Raw genomic sequence first — 24,058 nt, forward strand, 5'->3', positions numbered from 1 at the left:
CAGGTATTAATCTGAACAACACCTGTGATCACTCTCCATGGTAAATGCGGTAGAAGATGCAGAGAGACCACACATCTCTACGCAACACCAAGGGATCAAGCCGCTCGGTAAATGATTAGTCGTCGACGATTGGAATTGCTCTTCGTTAAATACGGTCAAGTGGAAGGAGCTGGTAGCGGAAAGCCAGAGGTGAGAACGGTACTCCACGTGGGGCCGAATTTTCCGCTTTGGTTTTGCTATAGAGTTGCAAGCGGTGGCCCAGAGTGAAGTACCGTATTACCTTGCTGAGCAGACCGAGTTTCTTAGAAGCTAATTAAGCTTTCCCCAGTGACTATAGAGACATCAAATCTGCGGCTACAAACTATACGAACAACATAATTATTTTGAGTGGCTTCCCCTTACAACGTTGATTACGCGTAAACTGCCGAGTACATCGAGAATCTATTACAATATAAACTCTGAATCGATTACGCAAGGTTTAGTTTTACACGACACATTTTTGAGCTGTCCTCGATAATTTTCGTCTTAAATAATAAAAAAATAAAAATGTGTTTATTCATTATAACAATGCATTATAATTATTTGGGACCTCATTTTAGTAAAAAATATTAGGTTCCCAGCTTTTAATTCCATTCGATTTTTTTTGTGTTTTATTAATCACATTTTTTTTTAACTGTTTATAACATCGCCAAAATTAAAAAAAAGCATTACGTGACGCGCAACACGCGTGAGTGCTTTTGAATGAATGAATGTGTAACGACATGTCAGGTCTTAGGTGTGTTCAGAAATCAGTCCTTTAACCCTTTTTTTTAAATATGGACGGTGACGGTGAGATATTAAGCGGCCTATTAAATTTATTGCAGATGTAGTCTGCCAACATATGGCCAAGTCAGTCCTTTATTTATTTATTTACAGTTCGTTGCAAATAAAAGAAACACAATACATAAAAATTATAAGGGTTCCAACAGGCGGCCCTATCGCTAATAAGCGATCTCTTCCAGGCAACCCTAGTTAAAGAGAAAAACTAAAAAAAGAAAATCCAGTCCTTCCTGTCTGACCGACGTCAACATCCCTATTCGTTTCTAAATACAGCCTACGATAGGCATTGTCTTACGATTAACAATCAGGCCATGGGCTGACCTGAAGAAGAGTGCTATGTTAGTTACTGTTTAAAATATAGAGTATACTTTAAATATATGTAAGGAAAACATAATATTTAATATTTTCCTATACAAACTCTTTTTATATTTTATTTTTCTTCTTTGCCGTCTGATCGACGATGTTTTATTTGTCACTTGACATAATAGATGTAAGATGTTTTAATTTTTTAATTTTATTATTTTATTTTACAAAACCTAGAATATAGGCTTTAAATGTTGTTTCTTTTGTATTCACAGAGAAACGCAGTTGCGCCTTATTTATTCCCAGTACTCGTATAAGCGATTGATACCATTATATATATACCTTGATTTTTAATTCGGCAGCTTCATTCAGTAGTGGTATGGCTTCAGTTTCAAAATCACAACCAAATTTTTCGCCCAGTTGGTAAACACTTTCACTGTCCACCCTTATTCTGATAAGGGTCCTGAAAATTGTAAACAAATTTTTATACGAAATCGCAAACACAAAAATATATTTGTCCTGCTCTATGACGGGCTCGATGCACTTGTTTAACACTACTGTGAAAAAAGTAAAGTCAATGTCAAAAATCATTTATTCATATAGGTTACACGATATACACTTATGAACGTCAAAAAAGAAATATACATTAAATGATTCTAATTTTACATTTACTGCCAGTTCTCGAATCAAGGGCGTAGAACGGAAGAGAAAAACTGGCAATAAACTCTCCGCCACTCTTTTTAATCGTCATGTTTTTTTTACACAACGTTTGTAAGGAGCTGCAACCATTACACCATGTTCCACATGACATCTTAAGTAATTAATAACAATAACATAAATTAAAAACAAAGATTCGTCCTCTATCAGCAGGAGGCATGGTGAAATAGGAGCACGCACTTAAATTCTCGTGGGAACATTCGAGTGTGACCAGTGTCCACAAGTTAAGTTTCCTAAAGCTACTCTCTTGTATGTAAAAAGCTTTACTGAGTAGATTTAGGAAATTACGAAGAAATTATAAAATAAATTTAGTTAACGGGTACAGGCTCCTTTATATAATGTATAAATGCAACAAGTCGTAAATATTTATATTTATACTAGCTGGCCTGGCGAACATCGTACCGCCTAACAGTCTATTCTTAATTTTTTTTTTAAATACTTATTCTGCTATTTGGGACACCGGTCTAGCTAGTAAGATAAAAAAGAAAGTTGATAAGACAACAAATACATTATGTCAAAAATAAAAATTTACCTTCCCGGAACCCCTCCACTAACACTTGAAGTTGATATGGGATTAAAGTTCAAATTGACTTTTAACTATTATTTCGAATATTTTGTATAATATAGAAAAGTTGTTTTTAGACTTTTTCACTAATTTTTTTCATTTTTCTCTCCGTAAGAACCATCCTCGTACTTCAAAGAATAGTATAAAAAAAAATCAGACAAATCGGTCAAGCCGTTTTCATGTTATGTCGTGACAACGGAAAACGGGTTTCATTTTTATATATATAGATAGTTATACTGTACATGTGTATGCCACTGAATTCTTCTTAAACGGCTATACCGATTTGAATGAATTTTTTGTATGCGTGTGGGTGGCGCCCTAGTTGGTTTAGATTCGCAGTCGGTATCTAGTCGAGAATGATTTACATTATTAGATTTTGTTTGTAAGAAGTCTGAACGTCTGTCGGGCCCGACATAGTATGAATATATAGATTTCCTGATAAAGGTGGCAATACATGTTAATTTATAAAATGTTTTAGAACCGGCGTTAACATGCTTTCGATTGCGCAAATATTTACAGGAACACGTTAATTATTTAATCACACTCTGTCTAATAAAAATTAAAATTTAGAAAAAAGGCTATGTTTTGCGAGCAATATTAAATAAAATGTTTTATAAATTTTGAACTGTAATAAAAACTTACATCACCACAAAAAGTGATAGTGAGAAGATTAAAAAAAACATTATATTAAAAAATTATGATAAACATACACTAATCAGCGCATGCTATGCTATTTAATTAAATATATAATACTATTAAATTAATTAAACGAATAATTTAATTACCTTGCATCCGGCCAATTTTGCTTGATTCTTTTCAATTCAAAAGATGAATCAAACACTGTATGTGTAATCCCAGATTTCTCAGCATAAGCCATCCATTCAGGCATTTTGATTGGTGACGCAAATATTATACTCCTATGAAAAAAACAATGATTAAATAAAACATTTTAAGTATTGTTTATTTTTATGTTTTATGTTTGATGTAATTACTGTCTATATCTAACTCAAAACGTCTAGACTTTTCTGGGCTTTTAACCAGAACTTTAATCATCCTCTTCCCATATCAATCACTCGAATATCAATAAAACAAATGCAAATATGTCTATTACATTCGCCATTACGACACACGGTGTTTGGTTCCAAGCTATTCTCATTTTCCAACACCGTAATAATAAATAATATGAAAAGAAAAATACATAGCCACACTGTTGAGCAGTGCATTTAGAATATTAAACTAATAATATCAAAAGTAGAGATGCTGCAAAAATATTTTAAAATCTCTTACTTTGGGTGAACGCCGAGTTTGAGAACTTTATAAATTTCCCCTGGAGTCGCACAGTCAAAACCCAATCCTAATGAGGCTGCTAGCTTTAGAATCGCTTCATTATCATTTGATTTAATTGCTGAAAATCAAATGGTTTATTTAAATAGCTTATGGTCTAAGATCCCGCTATACAACGACCTTCACCGAGATGCTTATTTAATGAAACTTATTTTATATATAATTTAATATGTCAATAAATATAATCCATATGGGTTGCCTAGCAAATTTCAGTCCAGAGTATGTTTAATTAATTTAAAAAAAATATATTTTTTTAAACATTTCACCGGTATGATTATTAGATAAATTCTATACCAATCGAAAGTATGAAGCCCATAGAATATGCAAACGTTAGGTTGTTTTTAATCAATTAATTATTTATGTGTATATTTTTTATGTGACACTAAAGTACATATACATCTTTAGTATAAAAGAAGGTTATAGTGATACATATATAATACTACCCTGATTAAAAATATTGATTGAAAAAAGTTCAAAAAATTTACTACATGCAAATTATTAAAAAAAAAATTTTTTTCAATATTAATTTAACATACTCTGGACTGAAATTTGCTAGGCAACCCATATGGATTATATTTATTGACATATTAAATTAAATATAAAATAAGTTTCATTAAATAAGCATCTCGGTGAAGGTCGTTGTATAGCGGGATCTTATACTATTATGCCAATTTTATTACTAATGTGTCATTTATAGAATCTCAATCTAAATAAACAGTGACGCTGCAATCCATCGTAATGACCAAAAGGGTATGTCCAAAGGAGTCATAGTTAACTCTTGATCTCAAGTCTGAATTAGATTATTGTGCTTATTTATTGTCCTTTAAAAAATAGAACGGCGGATCCTGTCAACATTGTCATATTAAGCCATGCACAAGACGATCATATCGATAAATCTTTTAATATCCGAGAAATTTGTGGACAAACATACATTCACTTAATGCAATTCTTGCAAAAATTAAAATTGTAATATGCTTCTAATTTTACTTTTACTGCCAGTTCTCAAATCAGGGGCGTAGAACGGAAGAGAAGAACAGACAATAAACTCTCCGCCACCCTTTTTAATCGTCAAGTTTTTTGTTTTACACAATGTTTATAAGGAGCTGCAACCATTACACCATGTTCTACATATACAGGTAAAACCGATAACTTCCTTTCTTTGTAGTTGGTTAAAAATAACAATGCTGATGTACGGTACTTCATCTCAGCAGTCACGTTTTCATTCCTTAGATTCGAAACACGCGATAAAAAGTTTTTCAAAAGGGGTGAATTAACAAAAGAGCAATAAAAATGTAAAACAACAAATAAAATAAAAAGTTGATGAAAGCTTCTAAAAGCATCAAGGTCTACATTAATTGTCTGTAGCAGTTTAAAAATTTTATATATGTTTTTGAACTGAAACTTGCATGAGGGTAAATTTTTACGGAACCGTCACGACGATGTGCAGCGCTTTTGTTGAAGAAAAGGGAGAGAGCGATTGAGAGAGAGTGAGAAGGGTGAATTTATGAAATATTAGTATTTTATATTTTATGCAAAATAATTTATTGAAATCTCAAATGACGAATTGTAAATGTCACGTGTTTTTATTATCAAAGAAATATAATTTAAGAAATGAAATGTATTAATTTTCGACACTTTTAATATTTTCATGACAATTAAATTCATTAAATTCCTAACATATCCTTTTTCCCTCCCTCTAAGTCTCGGAAATCTAAAGCTTTAGATTTGTATAATTATATGAACAAGACTTAAATAAGTTTGCCAAAGAAGTTTCACTTCTTTTTATCTAATAAGTGATACCGCCGCCCATGGATACTCACATTGCCAGAAGGCTCGCAAGTGCGTTGCCGGTCTTTTAAGAATCGGTACGCTATTTCTTGAAGGACTAAGTCGAATTGGTTCGGAAATACTTAATTGCCCAGTATTCCGATGCTAGCTGAGGCTTTTAGGAGAGTGTCGTCAAAACGAGGATTAACGACAAAGGGACTTTTTATATATACTATTATATACTATTATACTTATGCACTAAACATAAATAAACATAAACAGATATATAATATATACCGTAAAAGGCATTAACAGTAATAGACTAAAAGCCTCCTCCAGAGAATTTCAGAGTTTTCTGTTTCAGAGAGAGAGAGAGATCAGAGATCTGATCAGAGAGATTGCCGTATCCAGGCATATTTCTCCCGCTGCCATCGCGTTGTCATCTGCCCACCTAGCACAAGGCTGGCCTCTCGATGGCCTTGTCCATTATGTTTACCACTGAATAATTAGTTATATTGTAATTTCATTGTAAAACCTTACCAATACTATGTTAGGGGAGCCCACGATGCTAAATGGGGATTTACTCGAGCGTCGTAGAGACCTATTGGGATTTTCATCGGTGAGGGAAGCGGCTATAGTTTGTTAAATATGTAAAAAAAATCTGTTGCATGGACATCCTCGAGCGCGTCAGATATTGATAGCATCAATGCCCTACGTATTTTTAATAATGTACGTATGTTAATCTGATCGTTTGCATGATGTGGGTGGTTGTATTAAAGGGTTGAAAATGAAAAAAAAATAAAAATTATCGAGCGCGTCAGATTTTCTAAGGGAGTGTTAAGTGCGCCAAAAAAAAGCTCTCATTCTCTAATCTGACGATTTCGATGGGACGCAAACCCACGGGCATTTTCATAATTTGCAAAAAAAAATCGCAATTTTGAAATACTCAAGCGCGTCAGAATAAGATATATGTGTTTCATCTTTATGTTCTAAACGTACTGTCTCATAATCTGACGATTATCTAGAGGGATTCGCCTGATCTGACAAAAAAAATTTAGAAAAACGGTTCACCTAAAGGGCCATCCCTGCAAATTCCCGCTAATTCCATTCCTGGGCGCTTAAAATTGATATTTTGAGCTCGCTGAGTTCAAAGAAATAACATTTCTATGCATTTGAGCTCTCCCAGCTCGAAAGTCTGATAGAAGTTTCATAGAACACTATTTTTGGAATTTTCAAACCGCAATAACTTTTGAATGGATGAAGCAATTTTCACGTGGTTGGCGGCATTCGACGCAGTTTTATCATCCTCATAAGTAATTTTGGAGTACAAATTTCGGAGTAATCCCAAAATAACACTTTTTCGGGTTTCTTTCGTTCACGATATCTCTCGAACTAATCAACCGCTTTTGACCAGCTTGGTGGCGATCGACGTGGTTTTTCAAGCTCAAAGGCGGATTAGTTTTTGAAGTTGATCGATAAAGAAACCACCTTAAAAAAATATTTTTTATTTTTTGTCCGAATCGGTTCAAATTCACAGGAAATGTAATTTTGAGGGAAATATTTAGAACGCCATTTAGTAGATTCCGATCGGTTTAAGGAAATGTAGGCATCACGCAGCTGCACGCATTTAACTTTATCGACGAATTTTTGTTATTTCGGCTTGCGGAAATCGTCAGATTATATATTTTTCATTATTCTTGAATTATTTCCTTCAAAATAAAAAAAAATTAGCTACGCTCGAGAATGTCGAGATGACGTTTTTTTTACAACTTTCTTGCCCTCCCCTTTTTTCTCGTCACTCTCAAATTGTCAGATTAGTGGAATATACACTTTTTAGGATGTAATTAACTCACCCTACCTTAATTTGACGCGCTCGGGAATTTCTGATGGTCAATTTTTTTTTACTAATCTGATCCTGTCTCCTTCACGGGCGGCTTTATATATGGGCCTCATATTTTGTGGAGGTACTTAACCGGGTACAAGGTATCCCCCTATATATTAATCTGCCGCGCTTTAGTAAATCCCGAAATCCCCTCTTGGGCTCCCCTACCACTATAACGGATAAATTTTCCGATCGTGACAGTAAAATATGAACTAAATCTTATGGTATCTAATCGTAATGATATCTACACTATATTAGTGCGAATAAATTATAATTATAATTATTTTTCAAGGTTTAATGTAGAAGAATAATGTTGATATGTTACATGTGCGTTTAAAACTTACTATTTGACTTTTACCGCAAATTATAACAATTAAGTGCTCAAATATCGTGCTCTCTCAACCCTGAGGTGCGAACGGCTTACGGGTTTTTCTATCTATGAACACTTATAAAGGAAAAATCATAAAGAATTTGGCATGGCTCAGATTTAAAAATCGGTCTGTCATGGATACAAAAATCTGAGGTCACTACATGTTATTTTTAGTTAACATTCTAAGGTATTTCACCGCTACCACCACAGTACAACACTACCAGAGTATTTATTTTACCGCATTTCAAGACAATTTTAATGATGGTGAACACCCAATAAGAGTAATTCAATCTGTGTATGTCTAACTTTTAATGCGTTAATCCGAAACAATTTACTAATTGCTATTGCAATTAGTTAAACTAAAAGTTAAACCTTTCGTCACTGTTTATTCTGTGGTGAAAAAATAAGTAGTTTATAAGGGGGTATAAAAACTAAATAGGAGCAGTGTTGGCATAGTCAGCGTACGACTCTCTTCCCTGAGGTCTTAGGTTCGATCCCCGGCTGTGCGCCAATTTCTTTCGTTCGTTCTTCGTCTTTCGTTCTATGTGCGCATTTAACATTTAACCGGCTTGCTTTAGATTTTTTACTAGATTGACTATGATTATGAAACAGATTCAAAAATCTGAGGCCCAGACCTAAAAAGGTTGTAACGCCACTGATTTTTTATATTAGTTTAATAACAGTTTCAACATATTATATATATATTTACCGTAAAAGATAGCAACGCGAGGCAGCATTTGATTGAAATACTCAATTCTTCGGCGAATTTCATCTAAATCTTGAATAAAGAAAGCGTCCTTTTGAAAACCACTTTCTATTATTGTTTCAGCTATATCTTCAAGTGTATGTTTATCTAATACATAAGTTTTAGACGTATTTCTTGACTCCATTCTGAATATATAAACGGCAAAAAAGTATATTCAAAACTTATTTGGCTTTACACAAAATACTGAAATAAGATTTAAAAACCATGGAGTTATATATCGATGGCTCACTCGAAAGTACAATACAAAATGAATAAGTAGCTAATTAACTTTAAAATGCTATACCTATTTGGAGGTATGTTATTCAAAAACAAAATTTATGGTTCAGAAAAAAAACATACAAAATAACAAGCGTAAAATTATGTTTTAAGTGATTTGTGTCAAATTGTTAAATTTGTAAGTGTTTATGATTAATGAAAGTTAATAAAACATAACTTATATATGTATGTACATCGAATAAATGCCGTCTGATAGTAAAAAACTTGACATTAGAATATCAATGAAAATAGGAATAAATTTAATTAACTAAACTAAATTATCAAATTGGAACTTTTAACATTGGAAAAATTGGAATTAAAATTGCCTTTATTTTTATCCTAACTAGGGCTTCATACAAAATTCTACAAATTCTGTAAACTCGTTTGATAAAGTTGTTTAACATTACTAATTACTTATTTATCAAAAGTTATCGATCACTGCCGTCTAATGCTTTCAAGGGAAACATGGTTAAATTTTTAAAGGCCTTTAATGCCTGGGAGTGTATTTAGATTGTAGATGACATTATTATAGTTAATAAGACATTATGATAGTTAATAAGACATTTGCATGCGTGTTCTTATTATTATAATAATTATTATTTTGCAAAAATATGGTACAAACATGTTATGGTGGTACAATCTAAAGTTCGTATGTTCCACACATAATGGCGTGCAAATTTGTCTTAAAATGTAGAAGATACAATTACACTATGAGTCATATCATTATAGCCAATTCTTATATTATTTTATCATATATGGATGATATTGCGAGTTGATAATTAATAATAATAATCTTTATTTATTTTTTCTCATAAAAACTTAGTACGTAAACAAGTGACAGTTATATACTATTATAAATAAAATAATTGTCTTACTTCTATTTAGGGAAAATGCTAGTTTGTGTGAGACTGATGCCTGCTAAAGGTAAGAGTACCTGTGTTATACGTCATCAAGCCTCCACCACTTCGGATCGACAGAAGGTCTTAAAAAGTAGAGAAAAATTTAGTGAGAATAAACAATCATTATAATAAATCAATATTTATAAGGATACACATATAAGGAAACCACATGGGGTATGTGTGTGTGCCTAAGTGTGTGTATGTGTGTGGGTGGATGTCTGTGTATAAGTGTGTGTACGTGAGTGTGTGTCTGTGTATGTATGATTACTTTTATATTTTACTACTAGCAGACCGGCCAAGCGTTGCTGTGGCTAAGGTTTTAGTGATATTACATAGTAGTTACCTATTCAAGGGAAACGGTAGGAGAACACCAGTTATGGGGACCACCATGCTTTTTTGGTGGTAATGCCATTAAATTGTAGCTTATGTGAAACGTTGGTACTTTCAACACAGCGCCATCTGTTAGAATTGTGACTATCAAATAATAAACAAATCTTTTGCAATAAAATAGTATTACGAATATAAATTGAGATGTAAGCTATCTTTTAAGTTAGATCAAACTGCACACGGTGTGTAAATTTGATTGAAATCGGTTCGGTAGTTTAGGAGTCCATAGCGGACAAACAACGTGACACGTAATATATATTAAGATTATACTATTAAACTAATATACTTATTATTATATATAATTAATCAATCTGCAAATTTCTTTGCAAATAAACGATTTATAATAGGTATAACAAATATTTGACAGTCAATTAGTAATATCAAAAAGGTTAAAGAACACTGTCCATTTGCGTACATCAAAACTTAAGTTCATAAAGAATTCTGTAATTACAAGTCTCATCCCTTGGGCGTCAACTACTTCTTATTACTTATGTTAATATAGGAGTAACGCGGTCTTCCCTCGGGCGCTGTGAGATTTTCTATAGAACTTGGGTCATAAATCCACGCCCAACTGGATGCTTGTTTGCATAATACAAGACCAGTCGGCTCTGTTTCATTACTTTGACACGTAACATATGGCTATGAATTTGTAGGCATTACTGTTTAATAAATATGTGTATGGTCCATAAAGAAATCGATTTAAAAATGAATATACGTGGGCAACACTGAAAATGTTTAGAACTAGCCAGTTAGAAACATTGCTAATGAAAACTTTTTTTAATTTCAATTTTAAAACTCTTTGGTAACCTAATGTAGTATATTGCATTCATTTATCATTTGTTTTTGTGAATTGGCGGCAAATCTAAAACTCTTGTTACACGTGAAAATGAACCTAACGCGAGAAAATTTTCAGTCAATGATTTATTATGACTTTCGTTGTGGGCTTACTCAACAACAAAGCTATGATAGGGTGCAATTAGCATTTCTTAATGAAGCCCCATCTCGTACGTCATTGTAAATAGTGACAATTGGTTTAACGTGTTTAAGCGTGGACGTAGCAATCTCAATGATGATCCGCGTGAGGGACGTCCTGTAACAGGGACTGCTGAAGATAACATCAGTGCTGTGCGACGCATGATAGAGGAAGATAAAAGAGTGACCTATCAGCAGATACGGGCAAGCCTAGGCATTGGCATGAGTCAAGTTCAAAAAATATTTAGCCCTCAGGAAGCTTTGTACCAGATGGATTCCCCATATTTTAACCAACGACCAGAAACACCTTCGCATGAACAGGTGTCGCCAAATGTTAGTTAGATAAGTTCAACGGCGGTGACTCAAATACTGTATTTGACATCGTTACAGGTGATGACAGCTGGATATATTACTACGAACCCAAAACTAAAGATAATATTCGAGTTTTCCGCTTTACGAGCCCTGAAGATGGGGTGAAAGCGTACGAAAATGCCATAGAAGAGACCTCTAAAGCAGAATGGGCCCACTGCTTTTCTCAGTGTTTCCATCGAATGCGACGATGTGTAGAGAGGAATGAAAAACAGTAAAATTATTGCCAACTTTCTACATTAAGCCGTTTTTCCTTTTCTAAACATTTTCAGTGTTACCCGTGTATTTGAAACATTTTGATAACGGTGACCCACCTTGTAACTCTAGTTATCTATTATTAATTATTCGCCAGCATGTGCATTTGATTGTCAGAAATTTATTACGGTACGATTAAAATGATATAAAAAATACAAAAATTTTAAGTGTTTTACTAAATTGTTTTTGAACACTAGCATAACAACACCATTATCGAGTGGTTTGTAAGTAATTGTACTGAGATCATGTTTCGTAGTTTTTTTAAAGGACAAGGGGCAAACGGGTAGAAATCTCAGAACTTTCAAAGACAAACACTTCCGTTATACGTAACTATGATGATTGAGGATGCGTTAATTTTTATTTATGGTAAATGCTACGTTCTTATTGTTAATAATACTATACAGCCACTATTTCACTTGGTTACAAAAATATCGGTTCAGAAACTTTAGAACTTATCTATCTTGTGATATATAAATCAAATCTCTTTTTGTAGAAGTGTAGCTTATTTAAAAAAACTAACTGAAAACTTAACAAGCAAATGTTTACTTAAATAGTTTAAAAAATCTTAAACCAACGTTAACAGTTGAACCGACCAAATTGTTTACTTTTTGCGAAGCACAAACAAATTTGAGTCAGACTTTCTAAATTGTTTCGTAATAACTCTTGCCAAGTTTAAATTTCTTGAAAGAGTTTTTAACATTCGTAGATTCTAGACTTACCTTTTGCTACATTACCGAGATTTTGCTTATAAAACATGCATTTGTGATGGTAAATTCATAAAAACAAAATATAAATTATGGAAATTACAATGAATTTTTGTAAAAGTATTTTTTATTATTTATAAATAGCAATGGGCAGGTATATGTGTGGGTAATAAACACTTTTTTGGTGAACGTGACCTTGAGGTTTTGACCATTTTATTTCATGAGGACGATGACCTTCTTGCAATCAGATTCACATACGAGGATTTTAGGTGCAACAGTTGAACTTCTCATGAACGAGTACAGAATCATTAATTAGGGAATATGTACCTAAAGCATCTAAACGGTTATTGAAGCAGAAAGACACGAAAAAAAATTTATGTTACAGGACGCAAACGGATGAGGGCTCATCTGATGTTAAGTGATACCGCCGCCCATGGACACTCACACTGCCAGAAGGCTCGCAAGCGCGCTGCTGGCTTTTTAAGAATGGGTAAGCTCTTTTCTTGAAGGCCCTGAAAGTCGAATTGTTTCGGAAATACTTCAGTGGGTAGTGGTGGTGCGCGGCAAAAATTGCCTTAAGAATCGCTCAGTTGTGGAACGACAGACGTCGAGGTGATACGGATGGTATTTTATATGAACTCAAATGCATTTTAAAAACAATTTCTAAAACTGTTCATATCGTACTCATTACAGAAACATGGATCACTAATGAAACTCAGGCCCAAGAGATGAGTCTACCAAACTATACTCATTATTTCAATTATAGATCGGATTTTAGAGGTGGTGGAGTCTCAACTTATGTCCATAACAGTATTAGACATAGTTTGTCGGAGTCAACATATAAAGATGGCAACAACTACCTATGGGTCAAATTAGACAGATATGCCACCGAAATTGGACTTGTGTATAATCCTGGAGATACAAACTTCTCAAAGTATTTGGAAGAACTTCGCTTGCAACTAAGAGAAAGAAAGAGGGCTGTAGTCTTTGGGGATTTTAATATAGATTTAGTGAAAAAGAATGAAAAACAAACTAAGCAGTATATGGATGTAATGGACGAGGCTGGATATAACATCATAAATAAAATTAGGAAAAAATATTGTACACGTGACTCGAAAACACGTAAATCAATAATCGACCACGTGTGCTCAAATTTAAGAAGTGACCGTTTTCATATGGCATTTATTGAGACAGGAATGTCCGACCATAGGCAACTTTATATCGAGTTAAAAAAATCCAAAGCCCCGCAGTTAATATACTCTGAATATGAAGCCATTGACTATGCTAAATTTAACAAACTATTCACGACCTACAATTTAGATGTAGCAACACTTGATTATTCTTTACTAGAAGATACGATTAAGGACTGTGTAAGGAAATGCAAACAAGTAAAGAAAAAGATACTTAATCCACCTCAGAAAGATTGGATAAGTGGAGAAGTCATTAGTGCAATTCACTTTAGAAACCAATTATGGGCTGAACTGAAAAAAGATCCTACAAATATAGTTGTTCAAGCACAATATACTACTACAAGAGATACGGTCAAAAGAAAAATAAGGGAAACTAAAGATAATTACTTCTCCAATGAATTTATTAAACACGCTAAAAACCCGAAAAAAATGTGGAGTCTAATAAATAAATTGGCTAGTAACAAGCTAGATAAAGATTGCACACCTTCCAAACTTATTATAGACACTAAAGAGTTAACTCAAACAACCGATATTTGTGCTGCTTTTAATACATACTTTTCTACCATAGGGCTAAAACTAGCCAATGAAATACCAACACAATTTCACATTAATTTTACACTAGCACTTCCTCAAAGTCTTAACTCTGAACTATCTAACTTTAATCCATGCACAACACTTGAAATCACTAATATAATAAAAACACTAAACACGAATTGTAGTACTGGAATAGATGGGATCAATACTAAAACAATAAAATGTGTAATTGATCATATTTCTGAATATCTCTCGATCTGCTTTAATAAGCTGCTGCATAAAGGTGAATTTCCGGATTCTCTTAAAAAGGCCAGAGTTGCTCCTATCCATAAATCTGGCCCCAAAACCGAACCCGGCAATTACAGACCAATATCTATTCTACCTACAATATCAAAAATATTAGAAAAGATTATTTACTCACGACTTGACACTTACTTGCAAACTAACAATTTCATTTTTAAACGCCAATATGGTTTAAGATCAAAAAGCAGCACTTTATCAGCCACAGCCGATCTCGTTAGCGACATAAAACAAAATATTGACTCTAAGAAAATGGCGCTGGGTGTCTTTATTGATCTGAAAAAAGCGTTTGACACCGTAAGCCACAACTTATTGCTTAAAAAAATTAGAATGCATAGGAATAAAAGATTGTGCACTAAAATTATTCAAATCTTATCTATCAAACAGAACCCAGATAGTAAAAATAGGTAATGCTCAAAGTTCAGAAATACCAATAACATGCGGCGTCCCAAAAGGATCTATATTAGGTCCATTGTTATTTTTAATATATATTAACAACATTCACGAACTCGGTTTACACGGCCGAATCACTCTCTACGCTGATGACACCTGCTTATTTTACTTTGGTTCAAATATCCAGACTTTGGTTGCTCAAGCTCAATCAGACCTAAATGTTCTATCTTCTTGGTTTCAACAAAATCTTCTAACAATTAATATTTCAAAAACATCTTATGTAATATTCAAGGCAACAAATAAACTCATTCCTATCTTTCAACCGCTTAAAGTTCAAGATGTTGAAATCAATAACAAAAAATGGGAGAAATATCTGGGTCTTAGAATGGATACAAATTTAAAATGGAACTTTCATATATCACACATAATTACCAAACTAAAATCACTTATAGGCAGATTTTGGTCAATATGTAAATGCATTCCGCAATCTGTACGTCATTTGATCTATAATTGTTTAGTCAAGCCACATTTCATATACCTAATTGAAATATGGGGTACAGCATGCAAAAACAAAATTTCTACAATACAAACACTACAAAATAAATTAATAAAAGCACTATTCAGATTCAATTTTTTAACACCTACTAATAAAATCTACCAAGAAACTAAAATTATGACGATTAAACAACTATATGTTTATAGCACCTGTATCCTTATTAAAAAAAATTTAAATAACTCTCTACATAGTAACTTATCATTTAATAAAATCAAATACACCACTACACGCAATACTCGTCGAGCGAGTTTGCTTATCTTGCCAAAGCCGCGCACAAATTATTTAAAGAGATCTATTAGGTATGAGGGTGTGCAATTGTTTAATCGGTTGCCGTCTAAGGTTCGTAACATTAGCGTGTTTGATCAGTTCAAAAGGGCATTAAAGACACACATCAGAATGGGTCCATTAGAATAAAATTGGGTTAGCTGATGACGACGTGTATCTCGTTCGTATATACTTAATATTAAATTTCTCATGTAAATAAAAAATAATTTTTGTAATGAGAAATAAAGTTCTTTAAACATTAAACATTCTACCTCGACGTTCGATGATGCAACTCAGCTGCAACCTATGTATAACCTATATAGTATATACCTTGGTCTTTATCTCGATAGTAACCTATCGTGGAGTCAAAATCTTCTCTTACTGGTATACTTCGTAAAGTTGCTAGATGCTTTCGAAGAACAGTTCGAATAACCATATACAATTCCTTAATAAAATAACATTTATTATATTTGATAAAAGTATGGGTTAGCGCTTCAACTAGTACACTTAACATCAGGTTCTACAAAATAAATTAATTAAAATCCTTTTTTATCCTCTTTCTTCCACTAACAAAATATACTTTGTCACAATATTAATGAACATTGAGCAGCTACAACACAAGATGCATTTTAGTTTAAAAAAAATTACCTAAAATCAGAACCGAATACGGTCGCAAAAATATAACCTATTTCGGAGCCAGTCTTTACAACAGCCTCCTGAGATACTGGAAATAGTAGCAATGGACCCGTTTCGAATATGCCTGCGAAGTTTTTTGGTAGATGGACTCTAATGCAATAACTAACTTAGGGTCCTTCAAGAAAAGAGCGTACCACTTCCTGAAAGGCCGGCAACGCACTCGCGAGCCCTCTGGCATTGACAGTGTCCATGGGCGGCGGTATCACTTAACATCAGGTGAGCCTCCTGCCCGTTTGCCCCCTGTTCTATAAAAAAAAAAACTGCGTACGATGATGTTGTGATATACATGTATATAGTTTTATATGTTTTAATTTCTTTTTTTTAACGTGACAACGTCTAATAAATCGATGAACGCCGGTTGCACGCACGGAAAAAGCATGACTCATTGTCCCGTTACGCTCATTGTCCAGTTACGCCTGCTTTGTATCCATACAAAATAGTGAGTTCAAAAAATGATTCAATTTTATTTATAAAAGTATGCAATCATTTCATCAATGTTTTGTCACGACGTCACGTTTAATTATCGTCAGTAAACCGACTTAAAAAAAAAAAAAATTTTATTAAGGAATATAAGATACAGGTATCACTTATTCCACGTCATTAAATTTTAACCGGTAGACATCCCTACTCATCGACAAAGAAGACAGAGGGTGTAGGCCGAGAGAAAAAGCCGGTATAAAAAACTCTCGGTATTCTTTTAAAATAGCAAATCATCATACAAAATGACTATGTCAAACAACACTTATTTTAAAACAAATATCGCAAATTAGAAGTAGCCTGTCTAGCACTAGTCCCAAACTTTACGGACAACCAAGTTTGTACAAGTATGTTTTTATTTTTAATACGAATAAACTTCTTTAAATCGAAGCATTTCTAATAACTTCCATTTAATAGACTTTGTTATCACAGCACACGATAATTCGGAAAATTTAATGTCAATGCTCCGCACCCACTTTGCAAATTGCGTCTGTGACAAGCTTTGTAGAGGAAAATTTAAATTTATTTAGCAATTCACAAAATGAAAATAGTTAAAAGAAATCTCGAGTGTTCGAGTTATCAGCTTTGTAGTGCTCTTTGAAGGAGCTAGTTAATGTATTAAAGTGCGGCAAAAAACGCGCCTGAGAGGTTTTAAACTTATTTCCTACTTTCAGTGTTAATGCATTTGAATGTAAAATATGCAAGTTCTTTTGTTGAGGTCTTTTGTGTCGCGATACGGGAAATGCGGCGTAAAATATAAAACCTTAAGAATATTACCAACAAATAATTTTCTTTTATTTATTTATAAGTAATCTTACTTAATTAAATATTATTATTTTCGCTATGTAAATTAGATTTAAGAATGCTACTATTGATTGAGAAATCTGAGGACAAGACTTAAAGAGGTTGTAGCACCACTGATTTATTTTTGTTTTTTTCTGAGGCTCCAAAAACTAACACAGACACAGCGCACGCTTACAACAACTCTCAGCTACACTCTGATATACAATATACATTATACATACATTCATATATATGTACTTATGCATTCACACATACTTAATTTCTTATACTATTTGATTAGTTGTAATACTAATACTACTTTTTCTTTAAAAAAATGCTATAAACATACCCCATGTACCACGGAATAATCGTTATCTCGTTACCCACAACGCAAGGACTCCCTAGTGTGGGGACTAGCGATAGATGAATTTTGTCACAACCATATTTCTGTCTTGTAAATACAGTGCTTGAATTTATCTAAAAAAATTTATATAAGGAAGAACAGTGTGTTTATTCGAAAAGTTGTGTACTTTTTTGCTCAGCTCGCGGCTGTTTTTGTTAAATTTAACGTAGCGTATTCTATGTTATAAAAGTTACGGTTTAAGATATTTATTTCTCATGAAGAACATTACAACATTCACTTGCAAGAGAACATTAAATGAACTTAGGACTGACGTTTGACCACTGTCTCATCTCATGTTAAGTGAGAGGTGGCCTATTGGAGGGAATGCCTGCCCAGGAAATGGCTATTTAACCGCCGCTTAAATGAACCCATATTAAACTGTCTAGGGAAGAAGGAAGTAAGAAGTTACACTCATTTGCTGTTTTATAACAAATGACGAACCAAATCGTGCAGTGTGGCACCTGGGGATGTCGACAACAAAGGGTGAAACTCCAATATACTAATTAATACAATATTACCTTGAGCTAGCTAATAAATTAATAGTGTATTACACTAGTAAAACAATTGCAGTAGGCAAGAAACAGAAGACTTATTAGATAAAAATCCCACGAACATAGGCTCCACCAACACGTGAAAGTCAAGGGTATTCAACTCCTTGATATCTGAGAAGACTGTGTATGTGAAAAAAATAGAACACAAGAACAGAGTGTCTTCCATTTAAAAGAGACTGTAAGTAGTGTTATGGGACACTTTGTTATGGTAAATATCCTTATTAGTAAATTAGGTTAGACTTAAATTACTTATTAGTCTTAAGTTAGGCTAGATCGTAATGTTCCATGATGACTCAGTGAAGACATGTGTGTTAACAAAAATTGATAAAAATACAAATGTAAAAACATTCAAATTTCATTCAGATGTGTTTGATTTGTGTTTATGATTTTTACGATGCGCAAACAGAATATTGCCTATAACGCGACCCAATAAATAAAGTAAAAACTAGTGTACCAGTATATAGACGTCACACATAATATATAAAATGTATTTTTAATAATTTAATAATCTATGTAATATATTCTTAGTAATTTTCCCAAAATTGTTTTGTCAATTCACTTATTCACACATAACGCATTATACATAAAAGCATTAAGGAAAGCGGAAAATATTCATCCATTGCCACCATAATGCTAATTAGATGGTACCAACCGCCCATTATCCTATTCCTTATATCCCGCTAACAGATACAAACTCAAGAAATTAACATAACAAGGAGTTACTTCCTCTAACTATTTAATTGTATAAAGGAATTGGAATAAAAGTCGATTGTCGCGTTTTGAACTTTCTATTTAACTTAGGACGATTAAATTAAGATATGTAAGATTAATTAAGAATGTTTTTATTGGGTTTTATAGATAGACTTGATGAAGTTATCTTGAATCAATTCACCTAAAGAAACCCCTGCCGGTAGCAACCATTGTGAACTGATATTGATTGTGATGACTATCCGCTAGAATGTGGATTCAGCATACTACTTCTGCGGGCTCGTCTTTGTCTGGAATAGACTTCTAACGTTGGGTTACGTAGACGCTTTATATTAGTTTAAGATCGGCTTATATTTACGTGAGTTATTAAACACAAATATAATATAAATATTGTATATTCAGTTATGGAATCGATTTTTTTCCAATACAAAAAAAAGGGTGCGTGTATTTATGTACGCGCGTAAGAAGTTATACTTCTTTGGCATTATTAAAAATAGTTTTTGATTGCATGCAAATAATTAATTACAATTAAATAATCAAAGACAGGAGAAAGGAGTCATTATAGTCAATAAAGTTCAGTTTACATTTGAAAAATTAAATAAATAAATATTTATTATTATTCTCTTACATTAAATGTAATATAAATTATATTATTATTCGAATGTTGTTTTTAAATAATGTCCAATGCCGTACCATTTTCCGTGGGCAACTTTATTCTGTTAATTTTGTGCCACGGTGCGCGCACATCGTAAAATTTCACTCTCATCAATTTTTCATAACGCGCCTAAAGAAGTATAACTTCAAAAACGTACAGTATTTACAATATTATTAACCTACAGTAATAATAAAAATTAATAAATAGTAAATGAAAACAAATTTAAAAAGTTTGGTCCCTGTGGCAGCGCGCAGTGCTGGCAGTGTGTCCGATACTATCTACTGCCTGTTCATTTTAACCCCACGGCCCAAATAAATATAGTATAAATTAATATACAACTTTCGACTGCTGTCGTGGTGATAGAGAGTTGGTCCTTAAGTATTATTTTAGGCAATTTAACTAACAATAAATCTGTTAATTTAACATGGAATGATGTTTTTTATTTTAATATAAGAAAAAACACAAAACCTTTACCACCACCACGAATACATTTACTTCGATATATCGAATAACAGCCAGTTTCGCGGTCATTTGGAAGGAGTACCAGCTCCTTTTGCATGACCGTATTCAACTATTCAACGAAGAGCGATTCCAATCACTTTCCGCGCGGCTTAATCCCATGGCGTTGCGTACAGATGTGATGGGACTCTCTGCATCTTCTACTATGAAGAGTATTCGGTGAATTTGTGCGGACTAATACCTGCAGCTGAGTTTCATCATCGGACGTCAAGGCAGAATACAAAATACCATCCGTATCACCTAGGGTCCTTCGAGAAAAGAGCGTACCAATTCTTAAAAGGCCGGCAACGCACATGCGAGGCTTCTGGAAATGTATATATGTCTATGGGCGGCGGTATCACTAAATATCAGGTGAGCCTCCTGTCCGTTTGCCTCCTATTACATAAAAAAACACAAAACTTTTAACCACGAATACAATTATAGAATAACCAAGGAAATTCTTACAGAAATAATTTACTCTTTAAAGAAGATCGAAGAGGCAAGGAATTCTATTATTGTTCGATGATAACAAGTAATGACGATCCAAATTATGTTAGCAACTCTTTGGGCATCAACAATGGGGTGAAACGGTGAAGGGTTGAAACTTTAGCGTGCTTCTAGCGTATTTTGAAAGGGGATGACGTTTAGTTTAGTCCAATCTCTGGAGAACAGTCTATAGGAAAACAAATGACTGTAAAAAATGAAATCAAAATATCCATTATTAATGTAACTCAATATACACTTGTATTAATATATTGAATATTTCTAAATGTACATTTACTGCCAGTTCTCAAATCACGGGCGTATAATGATTGAGAACTGGTAATGCACTTTCCGTCGCTCTTTTAAATCGCCAAGTGTTTTAAAAAAGTTTGTAAGCAGCCTGAAACCATTACATCATACTCTTTATCACATCTTAATGGTCAAGAAAACTCACAAATATCAGTTTTTGAAGTGAAACTTCTTTAGGCGCATGAGGGTAAAATTTTTTCGGAACGTCACGAAGATGTGCAGCGTTTTTGACGAAGAAAAGGGAGAGAGCGATTGAGACCGATTGAGAGAGAGTGAGAAGGGTAAATTTTTTTATTTGTATTTGTATTAATTTTCGACACTTTTAATATTTTAATGACACTTAAATTCATTAAATTGCTAACATATCTTCCTTTTTCCCTACCGCTAAGTCTCGGAAATCTGAAGTTTTAGATTTGTATAAATATAAACAAGAGTAAAAAATTTGTTTGCCAAATAAGTTTCACTTCTGACATGTGTACTTTGTACGCACGCACTTTTATTTATTTTAGAAAGGGACATAAATGTGCAAACGAAGTTGGCCAAATAAATATTACACACATGTATGTATCAACTAAATTATTTCAATTAAGAATTTCAACTCAACTAGAGTTTTGAGTCGAGTTTCTGAAATCACGTTTTCGTCTTTTGTTTTAATTATAGCGTGACCCGTTTAGCTTTGCACTAGCTCACGTTTTCGCATTTGTAGCTCGAAATGTACCAAGATGAAATTCATTCTAAGTATACATATACAACTTGCAAGCAACATTTTGTATCTACCTTCACCATCATTACTCATAACACACGTGAAACCAAAGTATTACCTATATTATAATTAAATTTAAAACGATTGCCGACATAATGTTACATCTAGAAAAAATACAAATAAAAACGAATTGCACATCCTTAAGAGGCAAAACAGGAGCAGTGGAGCAGTGTTGGCCTAGTGGCTTCAGCGTGCGACTCTCATACCTGAGATCGTAGGTTCGATCCCCGACTTTGCACCAATGGACTTTCTTTCTATGTGCGCAAAAACATTTGCTCGATCGGTGGAGGAAAACATCGTGAGGAAACCGACATGTCTTAGACCCAAAAATCGACGGCGTGTGTCAGGCAATGGAAGCTGATCACCTACTTGCCTATTAGATTTAAAAAAATGATCATGAAACAGATTCAGAAATCTGAGGCCAAGACTTAAAGAGGCAAAGACTGATTATTTAAGGGGCAAAACTGCTTTGTAGTAATAGCTATTATTATTCTGTTTTCAAAAAAACTATATAGTTTAGGTTAAATGATATATTTGCGTGTCTCATAATTTGCTTTATAAGTCTTGCTACTAGAAATAATAGCTTTGATGGGAAGCAAATCTTTAAGTTTTTCCCGTAAAGGCAATGACCATACCAACCTTATAAATAAATGTAGATTGTTTAATGTAAATCGTTTGTCCTGAAAAATACCTTGACATTAAAATCAATGAGCCAGGAAATATATAAAGCGGACTAAATTATATCTCATTTAAAATTCAAGAGATATTTTGTCTATCTCCGTATTGCTATCACGTCCCAAGGCCTAGCCGAAGATAAATAAGTTAAGGGTCCCGATATTTCACTCCCAACCAATAATCGAGAGGGGATCTTTAAAATGTCTCCTGAACTAAATTTTAAACTATAATTGGCGAAAGCTGTTCTTAAAGATATTTAAGGACTGTTTACGTATATAGAAATCGACATCTTAGGTGAGAAGTACACCCCAAGTGCCTTCAATAAGTAAAGCAGGCCTTTGTCTGCGCTAGTAATAGTCTCCGCTATTATTAGTCTCACACATTCACATACTTAATGTCTTATAAGACTTGTGTTTTTTTTTTAGTTATTAAGCTTACGACATCACACACAGTACTTAATCTACTAATTATTTAAAAAATACAAGATAATACAAGCACACAACAAAAAAGAATAAAATTATAGAAATTTGTTGGCACTTAAAAGCAGAAAAAAAAGAAAAATCATCAGCAAAACAGCGAATTAGGTTCAAGAAAGGCACCCCACAATGGTTTCTCTAAAACCGATCAGCCCACTACCGAATATATCCAGCTCCGGATAAGCTGTGTTGTGTTTTATTAGTTATAACACTAAACCTACTTTTTCTCAAAAACTGTTTCAAACATGTACCATGTACCACTGACTAAATGTTATCTAGTTACCCACAACACAGGGATTCCCTAGTGTGGGGGCTAGCGATATATGAATTATGTCATAACCTATTTGCCATGAATAAAATTATTATTATTATTGTATTATACTTATTATCCTTCAGACAAGCAAAAAACCTGGGGCAGCCTCGGAGCAGGCAGAAAATAATAAACGGCACGAATATAAGAGTCTTTCCTCCAACTTCGATTTTGTTCCCTTTGGAGTAGACTCTTGGGTCGTGAGGTTCAAGTGCACAGGCCCTAAAGATTTATGTTGGCGCCTAGTAGATAGTACCGGTGACCCCAGAGCTGGTACTTTCCTGGCTCAACGAATAAGTATCGCAATACAGCGAAATGCTGCCAGCGTTAAAGGTACGCTGCCACAGGGACCAAACTTTTTACATTTGTTTTGATTTTCTTTTTAATAATTTTTATTATTACTTTGTAGGTTAAGAAAATTGTAAATACTCTTTACCATGTTTGTATAATTATAAATAGTATTAGTGGTTATAGAACGTGAATGCTCTCCCTCTGTACTTGTAATCTGTGGAAATGGTCAGTATTAATTAATATCAGCCGCCGTGGCAGCAAAGGACATTTATTAATTAAGATCCCAAGCAATGTCAAAGGCCAGTAACGCACACGCGAGCGTTCTGGCAATGTATGGTCGGTATTCAAAGACGTCATTTAGATCAAAGA

The 24,058-nt window shown here is 33.6% G+C and overlaps 1 protein-coding gene across 1 annotated transcript; it reads right to left on the reverse strand.

Annotated features, from left to right (window-relative positions):
* Positions 1–467: 467 nt before the first annotated feature.
* LOC125056312 (ornithine decarboxylase-like) lies at positions 468–8,672 on the reverse strand. Its single transcript, XM_047659343.1, has 5 exons — positions 8,477–8,672; positions 3,692–3,809; positions 3,190–3,321; positions 1,465–1,585; positions 468–524 (listed from the first exon to the last, which is right to left on the reverse strand). Exons 1-5 carry the CDS (start codon positions 8,655–8,657, stop codon positions 468–470), a joined length of 609 nt encoding a protein of 202 aa, XP_047515299.1. The 5' UTR covers positions 8,658–8,672.
* Positions 8,673–24,058: the final 15,386 nt, after the last annotated feature.

Source organism: Pieris napi, chromosome 14 (genome assembly GCF_905475465.1).
Source record: "Pieris napi chromosome 14, ilPieNapi1.2, whole genome shotgun sequence".
Classification (NCBI taxonomy): domain Eukaryota; kingdom Metazoa; phylum Arthropoda; class Insecta; order Lepidoptera; family Pieridae; genus Pieris; species Pieris napi.